The sequence below is a fragment of the Andrena cerasifolii genome, chromosome 12 (assembly GCF_050908995.1).
Source record: "Andrena cerasifolii isolate SP2316 chromosome 12, iyAndCera1_principal, whole genome shotgun sequence".
In the NCBI taxonomy this organism is placed as follows: domain Eukaryota; kingdom Metazoa; phylum Arthropoda; class Insecta; order Hymenoptera; family Andrenidae; genus Andrena; species Andrena cerasifolii.
Window position 1 is genome coordinate 5,271,596 of NC_135129.1, and position 23,563 is coordinate 5,295,158.

Here is a 23,563-nt window from a genome sequence, read left to right on the forward strand (position 1 = left end):
AAATACCTTTCGCACATTGAATATTCCAGGTTGCACCGGTCTTGAGAAACATTTTAAGGTGGACTGCTAGAAAAAAAAAACGGACAACTTGGAAACGAAGTTTCAAACATTCATGAGAAAATACTTTTCAAATTATACGTCCCGCTCGAGCAACACGTTTTCTTCTTTAGTCTCGATAACGTCGTTGGGTCTCGCGAAGACTTCAACTTTGTTTTAATAATTTCCCCGCTCGCACTTGCTTAGAGGGAAACGATCGGAACAGAAAAGACTTTGCGGCGAAGTTGCAAAGCATTCCTGAAGAAATTTCGCAGAGTTAGGTCTCTAAATTCTATGGTTAACTTAGGAAACATTTTTCCTCGTTAGGAAAACTTTATCTAGAAAGAAGGAAATGGAAGTTCGAAGCCAACTTTCGTCCATAGCGTAATGCTATCTTTTTCTGAAAATCGTATAGCACTGATTCATGATTGTAGAAACTCTGTAATGAATTATTCTTTCTCTTACAATAATTGATAAAATGAAACACACAGGCGTAACAACCTGCCTACTGATCAACTATACGAACACACAGAAAATTAGCCAATTAAATTTATTCAATGAACGCTTCATGCTGACAGCTTTCTCTTTCCAAAAGAACAAAACTGCCGCCACCTTTTTACCATTTATATAAGATACCGCAGCTAACATCTAAGAGTCAATCTGAAGAATTTTTCGATAAAAGATCAAACAGTTGGATTAACAAAGATACAAATACAGGATTTAAATAACTAGTTCCTTTATACGTTGCACGAGCATCAGCGAAACAAGAACCGACGGGCAGAAAATCCAATTAGCTTTAATTTAATTAAAAACCAACCGCGACGCATAAAAACACAGTAAAACGTAAAGAGTTTATACGAAATACAAGCTATTTTAATAGCTTCGTTACAAGTTTTCATGCAGTCACAGCGATGGAATAACTTCCTTTTTCGAACTTCATCACATAAATGCACCGTTCACTGTGAACGCAACAATTTTAAATTCTTCTTAACGGGACTTACACGATAGCGTAACCTCAGAGTCGTAAATGAAGTTGACGATAAACTTATACATTTGGAAAATGATTTCATTACCTAAATACCCTTACACGACGTAATGTGCAAAATACTGCACACATTTAACACTGCATTTAATAACATACGTATAAAATACGAATATGATGAATTCACACGACTAGAGCACGAAAGAAATGGAAAAATCGACCTGTAAGTAGAACAGGTCGATCCATGGTCAGACGTTCTTCGTAAACCGACACAACTATATTTCTCTGCAGATCTTTGTACGTATATTCCTTGGAAAACTGTTTCGAGTAAAAATTATCCACGAAGATAAGAGTTTCAGACCTACATACAAGTTTCAAAACAATTTCACGTAAGATTCTTAACTTATACCCATGTTTATTCATTCAAAAAGTGTACGAGGTCTTCTTTTCTGTGCAGCGCAAACGTATACGGATTTCGTAGGAGACTTGCGTCGATATTATTAATGCATTCTCGGCGAATATACCGGCCCACAGTTGGCATAAAAAATTACACCCTTTCGAGTGACGCAGCGAGTAAATTTTTGTTCGGAGCTAGCGTCGCCCCAGTTTCTCGGATTTGCTCGCGGAACGACCCGATTAAAGAATAATAGTGAATAAACCCCCGTGGGGGAGAAAGACCGGGTGCCTTTGCTTAGGTAACGTTTGCTTGTTACGAAACTCTGTAATGGCCACGCGGCCATGGCCGCGAATAAAATACAAGCACGCTCATTCGGCGCTAACGCGGAGATAATAAACGGTCAATGGATCCACGTTTGAGAACACGGAGCGAATGCGTCGCGTCCGCGACATTGAAAAGAAATAGCGGAGGAGCGTTTACACCGTAGCCCTGTTTAATTAAACAGCGAATCCTGCAGGGTTTCTCTTTACAACCGCCGTTCCACCTAACGAATGTATTCTTTGCGGGCAGAGAAGTAAATATGGCGCCGTGGCAATAAAAGGAGAGCTTCCTGCTAAGTTCCATCTGGCTTGATAGAAAATTTTCGCGTATCCACGGAAATCCACTGCTATGCATAACCACAGACTTCACATGTTTAAGAAATCGCACGAGGACTACCCGACCCAAATTTATTTAAGGGAGAATTCTATTTTATGGGCTAAAAACATAGCAAATTATGGGATTCCTTTTTTAAGAAACTAGTAATTCGATACGTCTGAAATTTGGGCCATGTTTTATGCATTTTGAATTTTCCTATATTTAATATTAAAACTTAATTAAAAAAACTGTAGCTTCTGCGAAGATGCATAAAATGGTGGTCCAAATTTCAGATGAATCGAATCGCTAGTCTATTAAAAATAATCCCAATTTTTGCTATTTTTTTAGCCCGAAAAATAGAATTCCCCCCGTAAGGGGGATTCTCGACTAACAGCCCCAAAAGTAACTGATATTTAAGATTTTTTGTTGAAAAAACTGTTGATCATACTGAATTAAACTTTTTTGGGATATAAGGAGGCACCTTTAAACTTGCAGAAAATATTTTTTTATGCCGACCCTTCTTATTATTTATTAATTATTGTGGAATCTTGTCCACCTCTTTGACGATGTAACTCCTATTGGCGAGATGCGTAGCACCTATCACAGTTATCTGATTGCAAAAAAATAGAATTTTCTTAAAGTTAGACAGTTTACGCTGGGACTGGCCCACTTTGAAGAAAAAAAATGAAAAATTGAAAGAGTAATAGCGTTTGAAAGCAAAAGTAAGTTTTCCCCTTAGACAAATTTTTCATATTATTCTTTATATCAGTGAAAAAAGTATTACAAATAAAAACTAAAATAAAATTTTAAGTCCAGTCCGAGCGTGAATTATTTAACTTTAAGAAAATTAAGAAGAGCTTAAGACGATTCCACAATAATTAATAAATAATAAGAAGCATCGACATTAAAAAAAAATCTACAAGTTTAAAGATGCCTCCTTACATCCCAAAAGAGTTTAATGAAATATTAACGATAGCTTTTTAAAAAAATTGATAAATTTCGGGGGCTGTTGCACGAGAATCCCGCCTTAGGCGAGAAAATGTGCAAGCTCATAAAATTAGAGGAATAAACTGTACACCAACCAACTTCAATTCGACGCTGCACACTTGATCCTCCGTCAACTGTAACCAATCATGCTCCCCCCGGAGAATTCGTTGGATTACGAACAAACACGCCGATCAGTAAACCATGCCCCGCGAGGGTTGAAACATTCACGCTCGTTCCTCGCGTTTCTGAAGATGCATCGCGTGAAAATGAATTTCTACGGTGGTGATGCTCAGACCGAAGCGCGGAACACCGTGAAAAATTTACAGGCCCCAGTGTTACGAGTTCGGGGGCCACGATAAGGACGGTGACGTCGACCGGGGGCCGGGGAACGCGGAAGCGAAGCGGGGGTGCAGAATGGCGCGACAGGCAGAGAAGGCGCGAGGTGAATCGCAGCGACTCGCCAGAATTGGATCAGTTGAATTATACTTGTATGATTCATTAGCGTCTCACTCGGCGAGACAATAAGTGAATTACCATATACATTGTGCGAGACAGTAGACGACAGTTTCGTGTGTTTTTGTCACCTACCAATGTATCGCGAACGCGTGCGGGCCCATTGTTCTTGGGGAAAACTGGATCGCGTGCACGAGAGGCGTGATAATTTCATTAATGAGCTGCTCCTGAAATCGAGCCATTGTATGCAGACGCCTGACGGTTATTCGATTGGCATCGACGAACGAGGACTGATGGGGAAGGGACAAGATTGAACGATGTTAATGACGGGATGTCCTGTCTACGCGCAAGTAAATAAAAGGGTGGCTTGTTAAGTCTCTCGTCGTTCTGGCAGTCCTTCCGAAGAGGAAATGCGTTGAAACTTTAGGGAAGCGTGTTTACATTAAATTGGTGTAGCATAGTGAAATGAAATGAAGCTGCGACTGAAACACGTAGTTGTTTCTGACGCTCATACGTTTGAGCACGATCCTTAAGGGGAGGTGCCGGTCTAAATGTCGATTTTTTATTATTTCATTTTTCGAATTTTAATCTTTAAGGAATACGTGTTTAAAAGGATTTGTTGAAATTCGTAAAATTCTCGAAGTTATAGGCATTTGAGTAGCGGCAAATGCATGGGTACATTTACGTTGCAACGCGTTTTTCTCGAAACAGTGTTCTCAAAACGGTGGGCGCTGTATCTCCAGAAATTATTATCCGATTCGACTGAAACTTTTTTTATTTTGAAGAATATACTTTTGGCTAGGGGGGAAGGGGACCAGAAAAAATTACAAAAAATTGAAAATTTATATTTTTCAAAGGCGTTGAAAGGACGAAAAATACAAGGAAAAGTGATTTCAAACTTGAAGTGCCGTTATGTTCTAAAGAAATTGTCATTTTTGTATTTTTTTTCTAGCCCCCCCCCCCTAGACAGAAGAATAATCTTCAAAATAAAAAAAGTTTCGGTCGAATCGGATAATAACTTTTGGAGATACAGCGCCCACCGATTTCGATCAATTTTTTGACGCCTTGACTTTAACGGCTACCCAGGGCCGTCTGCAATGATTAATTATAAAACAAAAAATATATTTCTATAATTTAAGACATCCTTAATACAATGCAAAAAGTCCCATTAAATTATATATAGTAGTCTTCCTTTAATTAATTCCTAAATATCACCTATTTTTGGGGGCTCTAGACCTCGGAACCTCCCCTTAAACGATCAGGAAGATGAATGACTTCGTTTATACAATCTGTTCCACAAGAGCGTACCTCCGAAAGGTATCATTAGATTTAAAAGAAGTCTATATTGCCGAAAAGTACGTTTTATGAATGTTGGGGTTATTGCATAAAACAACCTGCCACGCGTGTTAATCAACGTAGTAGAAGACACTTTTCTCCTTCGAATTCTCAAGGACCCACTCCTTCTTAAAGTGCGGGGCCGTGGCTACGAGGAGCACGCTCTTGTGGAACAGACTGTAACAGACACTTGAGGACTTCACGAATTATAAAAAAAATATAAGAATGCACCTACAATAATAAAAATATAAATACAAAATTCCGCCTATAAGAAGCAACCGTAGACGCCTCGAAAAGTCGCTGAATACTAAAAAATTGAATGTAAATCGTCCGTGGATCTATGTTTTCGATAATACACGCGACCTATGAAATATTAACCCTACCTAGCGATATTTCCCGCCCGAAGCGAGCACCGCGCGAAATCTAGCGCGCATCGAATCCTTCCGATTAAGCTTAGCAGGAAATTCTGCGAGGCGAAAATCGACAGTGGAATAATCCCGTGCGCGGTCAGCCGAGTGTTTCGTTGCGAAGGCCGCATCATTGCAACGTTATCGTGACGCGTGGGCCGAGAGACGAAGGAAATGTAAATCGCCCCGGGCGGCATCGTCGCGCGGCTGATTATCATTAATCGGGCGATATTAATTGGACGTGAATCACGTAGGGCGTGTTTCGCGTGCCGGGGGAGGGCCAGAGGCGGGCGGTGTAAATTCTTCGTAAGTGGAGGGTAAACAATTACGCGGACCACTTCGTAGGTGAGCCGAGCAGCTGGGCTGTGGAGCGGGGTGAACGCGGAGCAAAGTGAAAGTTGTGCAAATGTTTACAGTGGAGGTGAACTGCGGTAAGGAAAACGTGGCCGGCGGATGTTCGTGGACGAGGGAGGAGGCAAAGCGGCAAGGAGGAAACGTTCCAGTCAAGTTATTCACAGGTAGAGAACGTCGAAGGGTCTTCGAGCCCTTCTGCAGAGTCACGGATGAACTGCGATTAAGAGACGGTAATTTTATTTAAAGGGGCACCGGAACACTTGCTCCCCCAGCTCGTTTGCCCGGCTCTGCTTGAAAACAAATAGGTAATATATTCCCTCGAATGTTACATTCGTTGAAACGTAATTCTTGAATAATTAAAAGATTTAATACTCTGTTTTATTACCCTTCCATTAATTTCTGTAGTTTCGTGCTTTTCGCTTTGCCCCATAAAGCGGTTGGAAAGTGATTTTTTATGTTTTTGAAACAATTTATTCGAGCAATTGTTTTCACGATTGCCAGATACGGGACGAATACAGCGGAGATGAAATATCGACGAGTTGTATTTTAACGTTTGTCAGAATTTGACGCGAATGTAGCAATATGTTAAGCAGGGCTTTACAATCAGGCGTGGTAGAATAGTTGCAGAGAGATGCAAATGTCTGACCACACACTATCTATCATCCCTTGCAACTTTGTTCAGCTCATTATCTTTACATGTCGTTTCTTTTTCACAATTCAATGACAGAAGTTAATCATAGTTTAATATCCATTTGTCTATGATCAATGTATTTATACACCCATAAAAGTCGCTTGTACCACAAACACAAATAAGATTCCTGCCCTTATCACTGAACTTATTTCATTAATTTCTTGATTAATTTTAGAATAAAGTTCCAAAGAAATTTCAGTTTACGTATCCCGTAAATATTTCACAGTAAATTAACCAAAATTCAATACTCAAAAAGCCAAACTACCAAAGCATAATTCTCAAAAAAGTTACAGTAATTGACCTCGTAAGTTATCAACAATTATCACTCTTCGATTTCGAACGAATTTCACGGGGAAGCATTGCTGAAATTGCAAAGTACGTTAATTAAAAGGAGTTCCACAGAGGTATGCACTTATTATCGGTTTCAAGGTGTCATTCAGCAGCAAAACTTTCTCCCCCGGAGTAATAAATCCGATTTCCCAGGAACAACCTTGAAATTGCCCGGAACTTGGTCTGGAACTTAACTCCGGCGTAACCTTAGAGGAGGCAATTCCGATTCTGAAAACGGTGGTTATTCGTAACCGCGGCGGGTTAATTGCATCGGATGCAACGTTCAATTTGCCAGCTCGGTGTTGGTCGCGCGCGTTCGCGGCCGCGGCGGCCCCGTAAACTTTACGGTTTAAATTAAGAAAGCTTATGAAGAAACGCTGTCAGCGTCGATGTCAAAAAGTTTCGCCGCTGTTTGAACGAGCTCTCGCCGCTCTTCCACTGGAAACTTTCCGAAAGCGGGCGTGCGAGCAGACTTTAATCTGATTTTCAGTAATCCCGGATCAAAGGTGCTACACAGTGCATCGTATTCCTATGTTTAAAGGCAGCTGCAAATTTTCTCCGGGCGTATACCGCCGATCCCTGTTTACGTTGCATTATCGATGGTTTCATTTCGCCGCGAGATTTAAATACGTTAGCATACGCTCCGGGAACGATACGTTTCGCGATGGCCAGCAATTTTTCCCTCGATCACTGTTTTAGTCGAATAATAAATAAACGTGGAGTTAATCGAATTTTAATAAATTGAAATTTCTGTATGAAGTGTCTAAATACCCGCGGAATATATTAGTAAAATTCCAGCCTTCCGGATGCCACCTTCTGTTCAGTGAAAAATTATTATTGAAATCCTATTCGTGTTCGTACGATACTGCGAGGGGAAATGTGCTAACTCCTCGACACCAAAAAATTAATCGTCTCGAACGGAGAACTGGGTCGTTCGCGGGTCTTGGATCTTCTTCAACGCGTTAATGCCATAAAAAATGGACAGTGATTCCTGAATTTAATTCGGGCAAAAAGGAAGGGGCTCGCCCCGATATCTTGAAATTCACGAGCCATCGCTGCGAGCAAATCTTTGGAATTAGCGGATTAGCCGGGTAATGCCAATCTATCGTTTTACGAGCTGACGTGATCGCAATAAAACTTTTTCATCTACGCGGAACGAGTCGGCGATAAATCGAGACGACATTAGAATTTCTTCTCGGCAGGAACAATGTCGGAAGACCGGCCCCGCCTGTGAACTATTACGCGCAATCAGTTTTGAATTAACACGGCGTGGAAACAGGAGACACTCTTTTATCTGGCTTGGCCTCGCATTGTTGGAAGAACGTCACAGGTTTAGCAGTGGGAGTAATGAATGTTAATTGGCGAAATTTCAGTAGTTCTCCGCTGAAGAGAAAGGTTAATATGGTTCTGCCGGAGAATAGGGCGCGGACGGGCTTCCATGTAATTAAACGAGTAATTTCGAGAGAATCAATGGCAGAATCTGATAAAGATGTTGAAGATGTTCTGCAGAGAGTTTGAAGTCCCTTCTGTGTGGCGCAAAAAAAAACACGATCAAAGGTTACGTACGAAAAAATTCGCAAGTTCAATCCGAAGTTTAGTGGAATGAAACAGCAGAACCTCATTATAAGTTGGAATGGAATTTCAAGTTCTACATTCACGCGTACTATAGATCCAAATGGGATTTGATCGAAATTTTCTGTCATTTGAATTGCATTTCATCGTGTCGATTTGTAATGGGAATGGTCGTGGAATAAGAGAATTGTTTCCAGAAGACTGTGACAGATTTTTTTTACTCCTAAAGGAACTTCGGTAATCCACAAATTAGAAGGCCCTAATAGAAGTACCACGATAAAAATTTAATGCATTTTTTATACTCTATAAAACCGTGGAATCAAATAGTTTAAAATTTACAGTTTCAATAAATAAACGTTCCCCGATACAAATTTATAGACAATTTGATTGCAAAGCTTTATACAGCTTTATTGGAATATATTATTGCTACCAACTGCATTTCGCAAAAAAATGTGGGTGATTCTGTTTCTGCTCTGAACGCCTCGATTCTTTTACATTTCAACTCCACCCCCTTGAAAGTTGAAACCCCAATTTGTGCCAACGTACCGTACCCTACACAATCGAAATTGATCCGATGACGATCTGGACGGTGCCGAGCAGATCGATCTCCGGCGAGCAAGAATTCTCAATCGACCGCGTGATTTTCAATCTGCCATTACTTATCCCCAGGAACAATTACGTGGCGCCCGGCTGTTTTACCGTCGTTCGTATTCCGTCCGCGCGTGGAACGAACGGTAAAGGTTTAATTTTTTCCAAAGCAATGCAGCGCCGTCGTGTCTCCGCCGGATTCGACTGAATTATTAAAAGTACTCGCTGGGATTTCCAAGCAGCTCGGCCGGGCCGAGACGGCAAAAAGGTGGATGATTGCAATCACGTCGCCTCGTAAAGTGATCGCGAACGGTCCTTGCTCCCGGCTACGATCCTCGATTCACCGACTCCACGGCCCTTTAACTCGATTACGGGATCGCGAACTTAGCCTCCGGTACCGTGCACTGGCTATGCGCGCCGTGAAAAAAAATTAGACAGGCCAAGAAGGATACCGATACTCGCCCCCTTGCAAAATAAATGCACGCCCCAGATCCCCCACGCCCCTTATCCGCTGTCGAGTTACGCGTGGTCAGAGGGCTGAATAAAACACGCCCGAATGATATGTCAGCCCTCTATAATTGAACGCTAGCTGGCCAGAAGCTTGCCGGGCAGAAGAGGGATGTTGCCCAAGGATCGAGGGGAACGGATTTGGCAATGAATATTGCAAGCCTGTTGCGAGGGTGAAGACAATCTTCTGGGGGTTCTTTTGTTCCACTCTGGTAGATATTCGATTTTGTACGTGCCTTTGGTTCTTGTTTGTATCGGACCAATTATTTTGGTGGTTAATGTAATATTCAAAGTGCCGCTGGGGGAATGGGGAACAGTATTGTGACAACAGTGGGACGATATTTTCAGCAGTTTCAGCGATCTTCTTTCGCAGCAGCTGATATTTCGTAGTTCTTAAAAATACAGATACCCCGGAGAAGATTTAAATAGAATATCTGTCTCTTAGATTTCGAGAATACTTTGACGTTAATATTTAAGCGATGTGTGTTAAACTTTGATGGGATTCAGGGTTGGAAAGTGGACCTCGGATAGCGAGAGAGTTATGCATATTGTAGAATGTAGATATGTTGAATTTTTAAAATTAGCTGTCACAGCTAAAAAAAACTGGAGAATGTTTGAAAAGACAGAAGCCACGTTTCGATTGTGAAGAAATTGCACGGTCTAACCAGCATTAAATAGGAAAAGGGGACAGCACGCGCGGGTGTGACTGGAAGAGGGGGTGAAAGTCGAAGAGGCGCAGGGATGATCGGAAGGGGTTTGATGGGAACGGAGGTCGCAATCACGTCGCATCGTAAAAGGATCGCTAACGTTTCCGCTATCCGGCTAAATTCAGACCCGAGGGGAGGAGGAGGGCTGGGTAGAATATGGTTTTAAGCGATATTAACGAGGCGGATGAAAGTAGCGATAAAGGAGCAACTGGGGAAAGTAAATTTCAAACTGGTCGAGCGATGAATAAATCTGAACTTGGGGAATATTTTGATTCGAGATCTCTCCCTCTAATTCCGCGTCAAGTTTGAAACGAGTTGCGGATTGAGCGATGGAATTTGCACGAATGAATAATTCCGTCCGATTTATGCCCGCCATTTGATTTCCCCTTGTCGTTCAGACGTTATTATGATTAAATTCATTGCGACGAGTGCATTGCGATCTCCTTGCGGGATCTGGAAACTTTTTCAGAAGTAATCGCTCCTCGTAAAAGGAATACAATAATGCTACGTCAGATTTCAGTTTCACTTTTTCAGGAGAAACGTGTTGCTAACAGAAACGAGGTACACAGAACTTTCTTCCAAGATCCACTTAAAGCGTATCAAAAGATCGTTTTAGTGGCGAATAAAGAAATATGTAAATAGGGAAGGAAACGTTGAATGAACCATGACCTCACAGGCGAGCTTAAATGTAATTAATATCGCATTGCTCTTCCTTTCATTCCCCTTCCCCCTTCCCTTTTCCGACAACGGGTCTTCCTTCCTTCCTTCTCCACCCCTCCGCCACCCTTTCAGCGAAGGATTGGTGCATCAGGGTGGTTTTACTGCGGCGTTAACTCAATATCTTCGCCATCATGCCACGATCTATTCCTTTCATCCCCTTTCTATCTCGGCACCAAGACAAATGCTCGAATAATATGTCTGATAAGGCTGAATTCAGCCCCTCCTATCACGAAACTAAGAGACTAATATTCCATGCATATTTAATCGGCAGTGAACGGGGCTGGAAATAATCATGCTGCTAAATATACATATAAAATATCGATCGTTTCACTTATTCACCGAGTAGCCGTATTAATTGTAAAATTAACGCGAACATGTGCCGCATCACCTAAAAGGCGCAAATAAAACGAACTGTCAAAGAACGTTAATTTGAACGAATAAAGATAAATGTATCGAGTTACTTTAATAAATAACTACATTCCGTTTTCAGCAATCATATCTTATTCAAACAAAATCTCACCTCTGCAACCTGTAAGCTCCCCTTAAAACTCGACCGTTTAAAAAACACATTACCCCTATGAATTATTCTTCCGAAACCCTAACAACCCCCGCATAAATCCCTACCCCCCTTCCTTGATAAATTCCAGGACAAAAGTCTCGCTGCCCCACAAATGAGCAATCGAGCGACATAAGAGGACTACGCAGCAACGATCCTCCCAGGTGGATGAACAAAATCCGCCATAATAACCTCGTAGCGGCGCATGTGCCCTGTATCTGTTCGTGCACTTTTAATTACGCGGAATTTTGCGCAGCCACGGCGGAACACGCGACTCGGTGTACCGTTACATAATTAACGGACGTTTCCCCATAAGAAGCGGGCTAATTAACCGCCGTCCTGTGCGTCTGTTGTTTTAATGCGGTGCTTTCTCCGTGAGCAACAACAGCACGCTTTAACGTATAATTAAAGCGTAAGAAAAATCCGTGATCCAGGCGCGGGAAATCAAGCCGGGACCGCGGGGATACACGCCGCGCGCGTATAAATAACGCGGGCTCAGGGCTCGCGCAATTTTTTGAACGCCGGGTCTACAGGGTTTTTACTCCCCCCCTGGCCTTCGCCGGGGCCGCAGAAAACATCGTAATGGGTCACGGTATATGGGGCACACATTCCGCGTAAATATTTCCTGCTTTTTGCGAGGACCTGCCCGACGACTCGGCTGGCTGCGAAGGCGAGGGGGAAAAACCGCGAGACGATCTGGCGAAAAGTTTCCGCGAAGTGAAAAAGTCGGGAGGGCGGGGGAGAGACAGGGAGGAGTCTGTCGAGGCGGAAAGCATCGCTATAGAAACGTTTATAGAGATCGAAATAGGTGTGGGAATTGTTGGTAAGGAGAAATTGCGGTTCTGCTTGTAATTAGAGGGCATAGATACCGGCAGCTAGGCTCTCTGTGTAACAGCAATGAAGACGCACGCAAAGCCAAAGGGTGGCAAGTTAATGGAGGCATTTTAGAGCAAAGGGTCAAATGCGATGATCGATGTCTTCCTTTGGAAAGCTTTCAACCGGAGGAGTCGAGTGGAAATATATCTGGCTTGAATATTAAGTTAAAAATGGATCTTCAGTTCGCAATTCTGCTGCAGGGTGGGCTTTTTAGTTAGAGGCTAGAAGCGATTCTTTTATTGCCATCGGTATATTAAGGGCCAGGTTGTTTGGTATTAAAAAATGGAGTCGGTTATTTTGTATCTATGGTTAGTGTTCGTGTGAATTTTTTGAGGCCAACGACAATTTAGAAAGGTATTTACTTGTGTTTATGTATTTTACTGTTTAGAGACTATTTCTTCTGATGGTTGGAGGACGTTTGTTCTGGAATATGTTTATTCCACTTATTTTATGAAAATGGTGGCAATGGTTAAAACGACGGGGGGAGATTATAAATCCCGCCGAAAAACTGGAATCTACAAAATTTTACCGTATCGCTTCGTTCTAAAGCATTCTTGCGATATGCTCGTATGGGAAATTCTGGCGCGATGTTATACCCGAACGCGTGTGCGTGGATGCGAGAAATTCTCACCACTGGAACGGCTGCAGGCTGCAGCGAAATACAATTACGAGGCAACAGCTGTCCATCAGGGCCAATTTATCTATGAAATCCGCCGATAACTAATGATTATCATTATTCATCGTTGACGAGCTCTTATGGGCGTGCAACGCGGCTGGTATAATCAAGAAAATTATTCAACTTTTCCATCATCGTCGACGCGGAAGGGAAATGTTCCAGAGAAGGAGCAGCCCTTAGAAAACACTCGAGCGTCAATTCCTTTCGCAGACTTTTCCTTCTCCCTGTATAAAAAAGAAACTCTACTAAAATCTACTTTCAAACTCCAATTAACATATCCCAAATAACAAAAAAAAAAATACAAGAGTTTCATTCTCTTCCTTATCGAAAATATGATCTCCCAACAATACCACCCCCGCCACACCCATTTCTAGAATCCACACCCGTAAGCAAGTCGTACAAATGCAACGCCCGATCCCAGTCATTTTTAAATCCCCCGCTCGTAGCTGCGCCTCGTTATTCACAAGCCGACGAGTCGTGCATCACGATCGACCGACAGAAGAACATCCAGATGGCAAGTGGAAGAGGACGACGCCACCCTCCCTCTTGGAACAAATCTTTTCCGAGCCGTTAGCCGACGACCAACTTCCTCGGAATTAAGTTCGGATTTAATTTAATTAGAGTGAAGGGGGAGGGCATCGGGTGGTATCAAGGAACCAATCGTGAGTTTTTTCGACGGTCGATCCACGCGTGGCACGTCCACCGCGAATATTGGATTCCAAGCGTCGCGCCGCGACCATGAAGGGGGGGGGGGTTTCTGTCCCCCGGCCGCCGTCCGACCCCCTCGGTTCCTTAATCAAACGGAAATTACTCGCGCCGAGTTGTCACCGGATGCTCGAGAGCTCGCGAATCTGGCCCCGTCCGTAGAAAGAGAGGGGTCGGCGGGGAGGCCGGTGGGAGAAAAAAGTTTTCAATCGGAATGCTCTAAATCGAATCACGTTCACCGCTCAAGTGGGAGTCGAGGGTCGCTGGCAGACCGGTTGTGTTTCCACCTGAGCACCCTTCATCATGAGCCGTCCACCTGGAAACAAAGTGACGACGCCGAGTGCCCGCCCCCGAAATCGATTATACGAATTCTCCCTTTCGCGTTGTTTTCGGTCGTTCGCCGCTATTAGCGCGAATCGATTCCGTGGAATTAGTTCGACGGTGTTTTCTGGGGGGCCCTGTCGCCGGGCGACGGGTAATAGACGTTTTTGGCAGCGAGGGTTTTTCGCCGGGGGAACGTTGCTGGGTGGGGAGGAGCCTTGGAGACTGAGGACAGAAACTCTCGCGTGTTTTATTGCAGCGTGTTGCGGGGGACGCTTCGGTCGGGTGGACGGGGCAGTGGTGTCTCTGAATAAGTAGTTTCTATGCGAAGGAATTTTCTGGGGACCTGTATAATTGCACTGAAGTTAGTAGCTCGATATTGAATGGCAAATTTGTACGTAGAGATTGGAAATAGGTGGCTGTTTTGCGCTCGTGTTGTTGGGGTAGGTTGTGCTATTTCGGCCGGAAGAATAGAAAATTAATTACGCTTGATTTATTGAAGTACCAGCGAGGCGAGTGCTTTGCCGCTGATGGAATTTTTTATGGAAGGAGGAGGAAGGACTTGTTCAAAGTGTCATCTTCTACTTTTAAACAGATGTACATCGCAAGTACGTGAAGTTAAATGAAACCTAAGTTTCTTCGTGAAAGTTTCCGTTTTTCTTTCCTTCTGCTGAAAGTATTCTTAAGATGAATGTACAGCGGAGACTTACCGAGCTTCTAATTTAATTCAATTACTACTCGAATGAAGAATCCTTTCTCTCTGGGTAAAATAAAAGATCAACGGCGACGTGTATCGATAATTGAGAGCAATTAAACGAGGGATGATCAGTGGAACAATTTCCTTCAGAATTTTTTAAACGAATTATTATTTCACGTATCTTCTCCGCCGCTGAAATAATCCAAATTTCAAATACAGATATTTCACTGAAGCTAATCGTCATCGTTTGTAACGAGAACGTATCTATATTAACTCTTTCTATCAATCCATCATTTAATAATTTTTGTCATAAGTGTTCTTCAATTAATACACTATAGCGAAGCTTTGGTACATCCATTGCAGCGTGTCACGAACAATTCTCAGATAACAGGAAGCTTCCTAGGGACGAGAGATTTACACGCCACTACAGAGTACACAAACTATTTCAGAGAATAAAAGAACGAGAGAGCTTTAGAGTATTCTAGAGGCCGTGGAGCGTAGAAGAGGCCACCACGAATTCCTCAAGCGAATGCATCGCCGAATAACTAACCGCAGCTCGAATGGCCCGTCAAAGGAGACGAAATTCTGTTACTGGCTTCGAAAAATCTAGTGTTCGAGGGTCGCTCGCGCGAATCGAGTTATCGTTAGTCCAAGGTAATGGCTATTCGTCAGGTAGCGAAATTGCTTCTCGAAATGGAGTGCTCGGTTATAACGTGCTATATCGGCTGTGCCTAGGTGCTATTTGAAAGTCAAATACTTGCGTGGAAGACGGAGGGATGGAGTTACGAGCGGGGGGGCACGGGGTGGGAGGAAAAGGAGGAAGAACCCTCGCGAGATCCCAAGACATCTTATAGCATCGTGATATCTACTGCTCCTACGTAGACCGCAGACTTCATGCGATTAACGGCAGCTTCTATAATGCGAGCATCTTGCCAAATTGGCCACGGTTGACTTAATTAAATTCAAATCGACCCCCCTTCAACCCCCTGCCACCCCATTTCTTGTTGGTTTTCAGGGCTTTAGGGTCGCTTCGGTCCGCAGGGACTCTGATGCTAGATCAATAGCCTATGCCTTTCATGTTTGTCTTCATAACGAGGAATTTCCACTATCGTTCCACTAACAAGGAGAGTATTTTAGATGTCCGCCTCCGATCATTTTGATTTTTGGATATGTTATAGAGGACCGAAAAATAAGAAATACGTGTTTTTTTATTTTTCCCCGTTTTCATGTTTGGGGGGTGAAAACTGCGTTCAAAGTTAGGGTTGAAAAATCATTTTTGTGGATTTTTGAAAATCTGGTGAGTCAGTCATATTTCGCATTCGAAGACACAAAATTCGTCCATTGACACTATTCCCCTATCTCTAATAGTTCTCGAGATATTCCACAAAAATGATTTTTCAACCCTAACTTTGAACGCAGTTTTCACCCCCCAAATATGAAAACGGGGAAAAATAAAAAAACACGTATTTCTTATTTTTCGGTCCTCTATAACATATCCAAAAATCAAAATGATCGGAGGCGGACATCTAAAATACTCTCCTTGTAAATTCCAGCCGATTTCGTGTGTTTGGCTAACTTGTTGTAACGGAGAACTTAAAGAAACTCACAAGATTTTAATGACTAGTCTGTTCACTTTCGTTATCGGCTGAAGAGTGAACGCTTTACAAAGCCTTTAACAAATTTTGTTAAGTAGTTACAAAATGTCTTTATCACTAGAAGCCAATCAGAGATTTATTAATAATAAGATGAATTCCTATTCGTCGATACATTTCCTCTCGATTATCGATTTCTTAATTAACAAGCGTTTAACCCTTCATGGTCACACTGGGTCTAATAGATCCGCTTTTTAACTTTGGAGTGTGATACCGATAAGTTCCTGGCTTCCCTTTCTAATTTTTGTAGTACATGTTGTCATTTCATTTCTTACTATAACGCAACTATTCCATATTCTACAATCTTCAAAGTGTGTATTATAATTTTGGGGACTCGATGGACTGATACAGTTTGTACAGTAACTGTTTAAAAATCGTCAGGGTCCATTGGACCCAGTTTGACCACCGCGGAACTTTACAGAAGTGTGGCTACGAAGGGTGAAGGGTTATCTTTGCGCTGAATTTACACATTCAGGGGAACGGATAACTGTGGAGTTCAAATGTTAAAACATCCGTAATTACTTCATTTTTTTCAGAGATACTATTTTACGAAACTCTCCTTCAAAGAAAAAGGATATCACGTCACTCTGTTGTGCGCTAATTCAGCAGTTCCTCGCTCGAAGATAGGGGGAAACATGCTGATTCGAATAATTCAAGCACGAAAAAGCAGCGGGACAAAATTCAAACTCGACAAATTAAAATATCCGCCGCGCAGTCCAACGTTCGTGCACGGACATTCAATAAAATCTACACTTCCTAAATACCATATGGGCCTGCTATTTCCTACCGGCGCCGAGTGCACGCGACAAGAACATCGCGGGAAAACCGAAATTTCCCCACATCCTAGATCGCGCAAACATTTCATTTCGCCCCGCTGCGAGCCGATCAAAAGTAATCTCGGATTAATTAAAATTTCCCAACGGCAATTTGGAATTCCTGCTCTCGCGGATATCTGACAGCGACGTTGATTTAGAGGCTCAATAAAAATTCCGAAAGAACGACGGGGAGAAGACGGAGAGGTTCGCGTTCGCGCGATTCTTCCGTCCCACACCCCCCTCCCCCGCCACCCTCAATCCACCACAGTTCCCCGTTGCGAAACGATCGACAACGATATGCATATTTACTCGGCGCACTAATTTTTCATTTTCCTAACGGGCCGACATTTATCTACGCCGATAAGCTAATGAATATTCATATTATTCCGGATCGCGACGATCGTTTTAATATTTTCGCGCGGCGGTGATCGCCGTTTCCGCGGCGACTGCCGCGTTCATCCGTTGCGGAATTCTCGCCGGGCGGCAAATCGTCGACCACCCTCGCGTCTTTCGCGCGATCACGCGCGAAATTCGCACGCCGGGCCACGGCGAAATGTTCGGCTGCCCGCCGTTACGGCGACCCTGCTGCGGGGCCCGTGAATTTTGCAAGCCGCAGGGTCCTCCAACGAGTCGCAGTGACCGCGTGCTTTGTGCACGGTGCCCCGCGACACGAGGCGGGACATTGCACAGCCAGGTGTTCCGCGAACGTTTCGCCAGTGCATCAGCGTTTTCGTTTTAAAATTGTGTATCTACACCGCGAGAGAAAAAGGAATTTTTGCAAACAGCAGGGGAGGGAGAGAATGTTTTGCGTGAGAAGCAATGGGGCACGCGGGATTTAATATTGGCGGGAGCCGAATTGAACGAAGAAAAATATTTTTAATGCAAATTCAATGAAATTCGGTGATTATAAAAATTTATTTAAAGAATAAAATTCAGGTCCCTTTTCTTTTCACAAAGCCCCATCTTTGCGGTACTAGGACCCCTTGTCACCCACCTCTCACCCCTCTAGGTGTGTCATTGGTGAAAAGAAAGCTTCTTTTTTGCGGATCTTGCTGTTGATTTGTATCAATATCTGTTTTGGGTATTGGTAATTTTTTTTTCATTTTTCGTAGGTTCAATTAGCTGATAACATAAAGAGGTGCTTTGTATGTGCTTCTAACTGAATTCAGACGATAAGAACACCGTAACTTTCTTTAGGGAATATTGATACAAACTGTAGTAAGGCTATAATAAAGATTATTTAGGTATCTTATCCTTCAATTATTTCCAGCACCATATTCCTAAATAAGGAAGCTAACTCCAACTTTTTCCCACCCGTGACGCCACCAGCACATGTTCTTGTAATAAAACCTCTTTTAAGTAATAAAGGCGTTAAACCTGGTAAAATAAAAATGAGAAACCAACTTCAGCATAAACAATTTTCAAACATATTATAATACTTTATAATTTTCTTCTTTTTTGTCATTTTAATTTTGTCAGCAATTTTCTCAGTATTAGTCAGCAAAGTACATACATGCGTTAGTGACGCCCTATCCCAAAATTCAAACATAACACGTTCGCAGCCATCGTTACATAATTATAATGTTCAGGCAATGCTCCATTTGCGTCCATAAAACAAATGGGATCCACTTTTTCGACATATCGAAACATGATCTCTATTACGCTAACTTAATCCCTCCCACATTCCTCGTGTAACTACTAAAAAACGTACGCTGCGTCGACTAGGGCTGCTGAAGATAGAGCGCGCTCTGTGACAGGTAGTTTTCGAAATGCACAGTGGCAGTGAGCGTGTCAACACACGTTCCATCCGTCGAAGCGACCGTGAAAGAACATCGTCGCGCAAAGGGTAACACAGCCACCGCGTGGCATCAATGAAAACTCGATAATTCATCAAAAAAAAAAAAAAAGACTCACCAGAACTTTCACCATGTATACCGTTCAGCTCTAAAATCCAGGTCCACTCGAATCGGCAGCTGGGCAGTTTAAAGTTGCCGCAGGTCAGGCTAGCGCTGAAAATTTTTTCCACCGGTTAATGGGAAAGTGTCTGGCAGTGTGTGGCGAGCAAATATTTTCGAACAACAGAAAAGATGAAAGGACACCCGGGGCTGGCTGCCTATTTAACATGACGACGGTGTGTGCGCGGGTGCGACACGAGCCAGCGCGCGCGCGTACCTCGAAAATTGGGTTACACAAATATCCTTAGGAGGCGTTGGAACACGGCTCGGCGACGAAACCAGCCGCGGCCTCGTCTTTTCACGGCAAATACGTACAATCGTAATTAAGATTCGCATTAGGTCCGCGCGCTGGCTACGCTTTTAATTATCCCGCGCATTCAGCCGCGGCGACCTAACGAAGTAGCGCGCGAAACCGCCTGTTGCCATTCGCCAAGGTTAACGAAGTTCCCTGAATAAAGAACGACGGAAGTAAGGGACAGCGCCGTTCATTGGATCTCTATGAGTTGTAGCGGGGAACGCGAGAAGGTGACACAGATCTTCGCGCGGACACCCTTGGGGATCGTTCTTTTCTTCCGCGCTTTTTCTTCGTCAGCTTGTGTTCACCGGCTGGAATTCGAGGTAATGAGACCATACGTGTTCGTGTTGCAGATTTTCGAGTGTTTTCTGGCTCTTGGGGAATAGTCACTGCGGAGCTTGGGGTACGGTAGTCGTAGAGCAGTAAATGATACGTGCAATACTGTTTTAGGGTGGAAATAGTAAGGGGGATAGAGTGTGATGTATTATAAATTGAAAGAGCTGGTGGAACGTGTATCTTATTGGTGCCTAGTGACTCTCGAAGGTAGAAGTATGGAGGAAATTTAGGGGGCTAATTATTCACAGGTGTAATTAAAATGTTGAGGCACAGTTTATTTGGATTTTCGATTGATCTTGAACGATTAAGAGGCACGATAGCTTTGGAAATTTATTAAAAGCAAACTACGTAATGAATCTTTTTTAAACTTTCAGGACTTTTTATTGGATATTTAGGTTATACGAATATATTTTTTTTAATTTATTTAAAGCAGATTTATAAGCTGTACAGGACCAGTAACTTCGGGCTACAAACAATTTCCGCTGACATGGTTGACAGTTTTCCGATGAAATGGTTCTTCGGAAATAGAAAAAACCAAAATGGCTATGACAGGACGGGTTCGATTTCGAAAATTTTGAAAAAAGACAAAATGGCGAACCTATGAAAAAATTGTGAAATTTAGTTGTAGAAAAAAGTCTACCGGCGTGCCATAGCCATTCGCATATAGTTTCTAAAACATTTTAGTTTGTTGATTTTAGAGGCACCGTTTCGTCAGAAAAATGTCAACCAGAGTTTTTGCAGCGCAAAGTTACTGGTCCTGTACGGCTTGTAAATCTGCTTTAAATCAATTTAGAAAAGATATTCGTATAATTTAAATATCCAATAAAAAGTCCTGAATGTTTAAAAAAGATTCATGACGTAGTTTGCTTTTAATAAATTTTCAAAGATACCCTTACTTTTCGGGCCATTACCGTGGTGTCCACCCTTAAGAGTCCAGAAATTTAAACAGGTACCATTTCTGATATTATCCTGATGCTTGATTGTAAAGCAGGATAGTGTAAATTCTAATTCTAGTTGCTTCTTTATTCTTGTTTTTCGATGGACACGTTGCATCGGTGATTATGAAAATACTGACTGAATACTGGTCGAAATGGAGATCACTCATTAGCCTAGCAGAGTCGTTCGTTGAACATGTGGTTAAGACAGATTGATACGCCGAACTTTCGACCTATCGGATACCCATTATACACGATTAGTGCCAGATCCGTTATCAGCCGCAATTAATCTACTGACAGCCACTAATTCAATAATAAATATCGATCGCAAGCGTCAACTGCAAGACGTTTCTAAGAAAGGATATCCTGGGGAACTAATCGTTCTGATGACTGTGCTATCAAAGGACACCGCTAAATCACTTCCTCCTAATCTATTAATAATTAAACGTCTATTTAAGAATTTTCATCCCCTAAGAATTTGACGAGCAGTTCTAAACGAAAGCACTCATGGAAGTAAGTGATATTTATTATATGTATTATTACTTTCTACATTTAAATGAAAACTTGCGATAAATAGATATCGGAGCCCTCAAAGCCGTCTGATTCTGCATATAAATTAAAGAAATCCATTTTTCACCAGTGATCTAAATTCGACTCAATTTGTCAGTCTACGTTTGCTAAAACTTCGGAATGCATAAAATACGCAGAAAGATCTATCATTTAGAACTGAAATTTTAAACCTGCATTTTCATTTCAAGCTGCACGGAACACATTTATCTGGTGAATCTCGCATGCAACTCAATTGCAATTAAAAACGAAATTTATCCTAGAAGCAATTCGAATGAAGAGTTAATGAAACAAACATTCACATGTTACATGCCCTCAGACGTGTTTATCATTCAGTTCAATTAATGCTCTATAATTAATTTTATAATTGCAGAAAGTAAAACGTGTTAATTAATACTTAAAAAAATCAAACATAAGTTGAAGTAAAGTAATGTCGACCCACACTTTATCAGTCTAATATCAGATCAAGGAGAAGAGTCAAGGTGAACATTGAAGCTTGCAAGAAAATGTTTGAATATACCAACGAACATCGTAGATGACAGATAACAAAGCACTTCGAGTCTTAATGCTTCCAGCTTGTCAATCAGACAGAATAATAACATTCCCCGATCATATGAAAAGAGAAAGCGTACTACTAACTTATTTAGCAGGCTCGAAATTCCACAGAAAATCTTAAATCGTCTACAAACGACTTTACTACCAACACGTAATTGCCCCTATTTTTAATCAGACATTTCATTAAGCTACGTTCTTTGCAGCCGCTGAAAATACGAACTTTCGAATGCACATCGTATTCCCCACCCGAGAAAAGAAAACTGTAGAAACGAACGCTTTAATATTAATAGGTCTCTGGATAAATTGGTAACGATAACGTCACGATGGAATTGCTATGATATCAGAAAACATTCTTATCCACCCTGAATACCAAATTATTTCATTCAACGACTGATCGATTCCCCGTCTGAATTCCTCCGCGGGTCGAGCCCCCTTATACCGAACCCGCCTGGCCCTTTCAGCGAACTTATCCTTTCGTTTAATTTCAAATATCCCCCGAACGATTATGCCGCCAATGTATTACAAATTCAATACGGTGCATCCTATCTTCGACGGGGCGTCTGGCGATCCATCACAATCAACGGTGTCTCGGTGTTTCATTAATATCGTGCAGAGAGGAGTCATCGCGGTATCGATCAAATCGTATTACCCCGAGGCCCCGCGAGATTCATCCGCGACGAAACGTTCGTTAAACGCGACCTATAACACCGCGCCAACGTTTGCCTCCGCTCCCGGACAACAAAGCTGAGTAGCTCTGACAAGCTTCATCGCAGTCCCTCTCTGAACTGCTTAGCGCTGGCGCGCGAGAGCACTTTTTATCCCTGCAAAGTGAACCGTTTTAAGTGATTCTCTTTCATCGCGCGCTCAAGGGGCTGGAAGATTTTAATTCCCCGCGCGTCCGCGGAGCGAAAAACAGTGGAATTTCGCCGGCTACCTATCGCGATTTCAAGGCTGTACATCCGTTAGAGGGACCGTACACGCGCGTATCGCCAGAGCGCCGCCAGAGCCTCGCTGTTCGCTCGCGGAACTACTAATTCTGCATTTTTTGTTCCGCCCCAGTAATTAACTCAAAAATGCTAACACCGTGGAACACGGGGGCGTACCGGCACCGCGCAGCCTTTTTATTATTCTTTTTCTTGTCTCTCTCTCTCTGTTCCTTTCCTTTTTAATTTCTGTTCTGTTCTCCTCTGGCTCGCGTGTGCATCGCGAATGCAGCGCGCATAAAATTCCGCGTCCCTTTGGAGACGGCTGATGTTATGTTAATAGAGGAGGCATTAATTGAATACTTTGCGCAATAATTTGCGCGTGCAAGCGACGGTCGATGGTCGCTGCGTAAATAGGAAGCGATTATCCGGCGATCACTGGCTTTTAAATATTAATAACTGCGAGGGTAGATGGGATAATGGAAGGAAGTTAGGAACAGTAAGAATTCTTCGGAAAGGCGAGAATTTATTGCGATATTTTCCGCGTACGATGGAACCTTTACTGAATATTTTATGTCAGGTTCTGTCGGATAATGTTGAATGGAAGGACAGCAGCAAAGTGGTTAAACCCTTCGTTGACATACCTCTTTTTTTAGCAACTTTGACATAACTGGGTGGCTCACACCCAGAGCAATTTTTAAACGACTGCCATTCTCATCTGAATAATCTAATCGTTTTGAAAAAAATCATGGGTCAATTTCAAAGTCTCTGGAATGTATTCCAATAACTATCTGATTGAAATTCCATCGCAGTGTTTGTGAAAAAATTCTAGATTACCATGTGTCGAAAAGAAAGAAGAAAATCTTCAAAATATTGTAACTTTTACAAATTTCAATATTAGAAGCTACAAATTTACAGAGTTGTTGTTCAGATATAGTATTTTGAGGGAAAAAATTGTTTGTAAGTCGGCTTTGGAAAAAAGGTATTTACTTTGCAT

The 23,563-nt window shown here is 42.4% G+C and overlaps 1 protein-coding gene across 1 annotated transcript in view; it reads right to left on the reverse strand.

Moving 5' to 3' along the window:
- The window catches only part of LOC143375545 (uncharacterized), a 146,752-nt gene extending 127,743 nt beyond the window's left edge, over window positions 1-19,009 (reverse strand). Inside the window, exon 1 of the mRNA XM_076824771.1 lies at window positions 18,915-19,009. Coding sequence (XP_076680886.1) covers window positions 18,915-18,929 — 15 coding nt within the window. The 5' untranslated portion in view covers window positions 18,930-19,009. The remainder of the gene's footprint in view (window positions 1-18,914) is intronic.
- Between the last annotated feature and the right edge of the window lie 4,554 nt (window positions 19,010-23,563).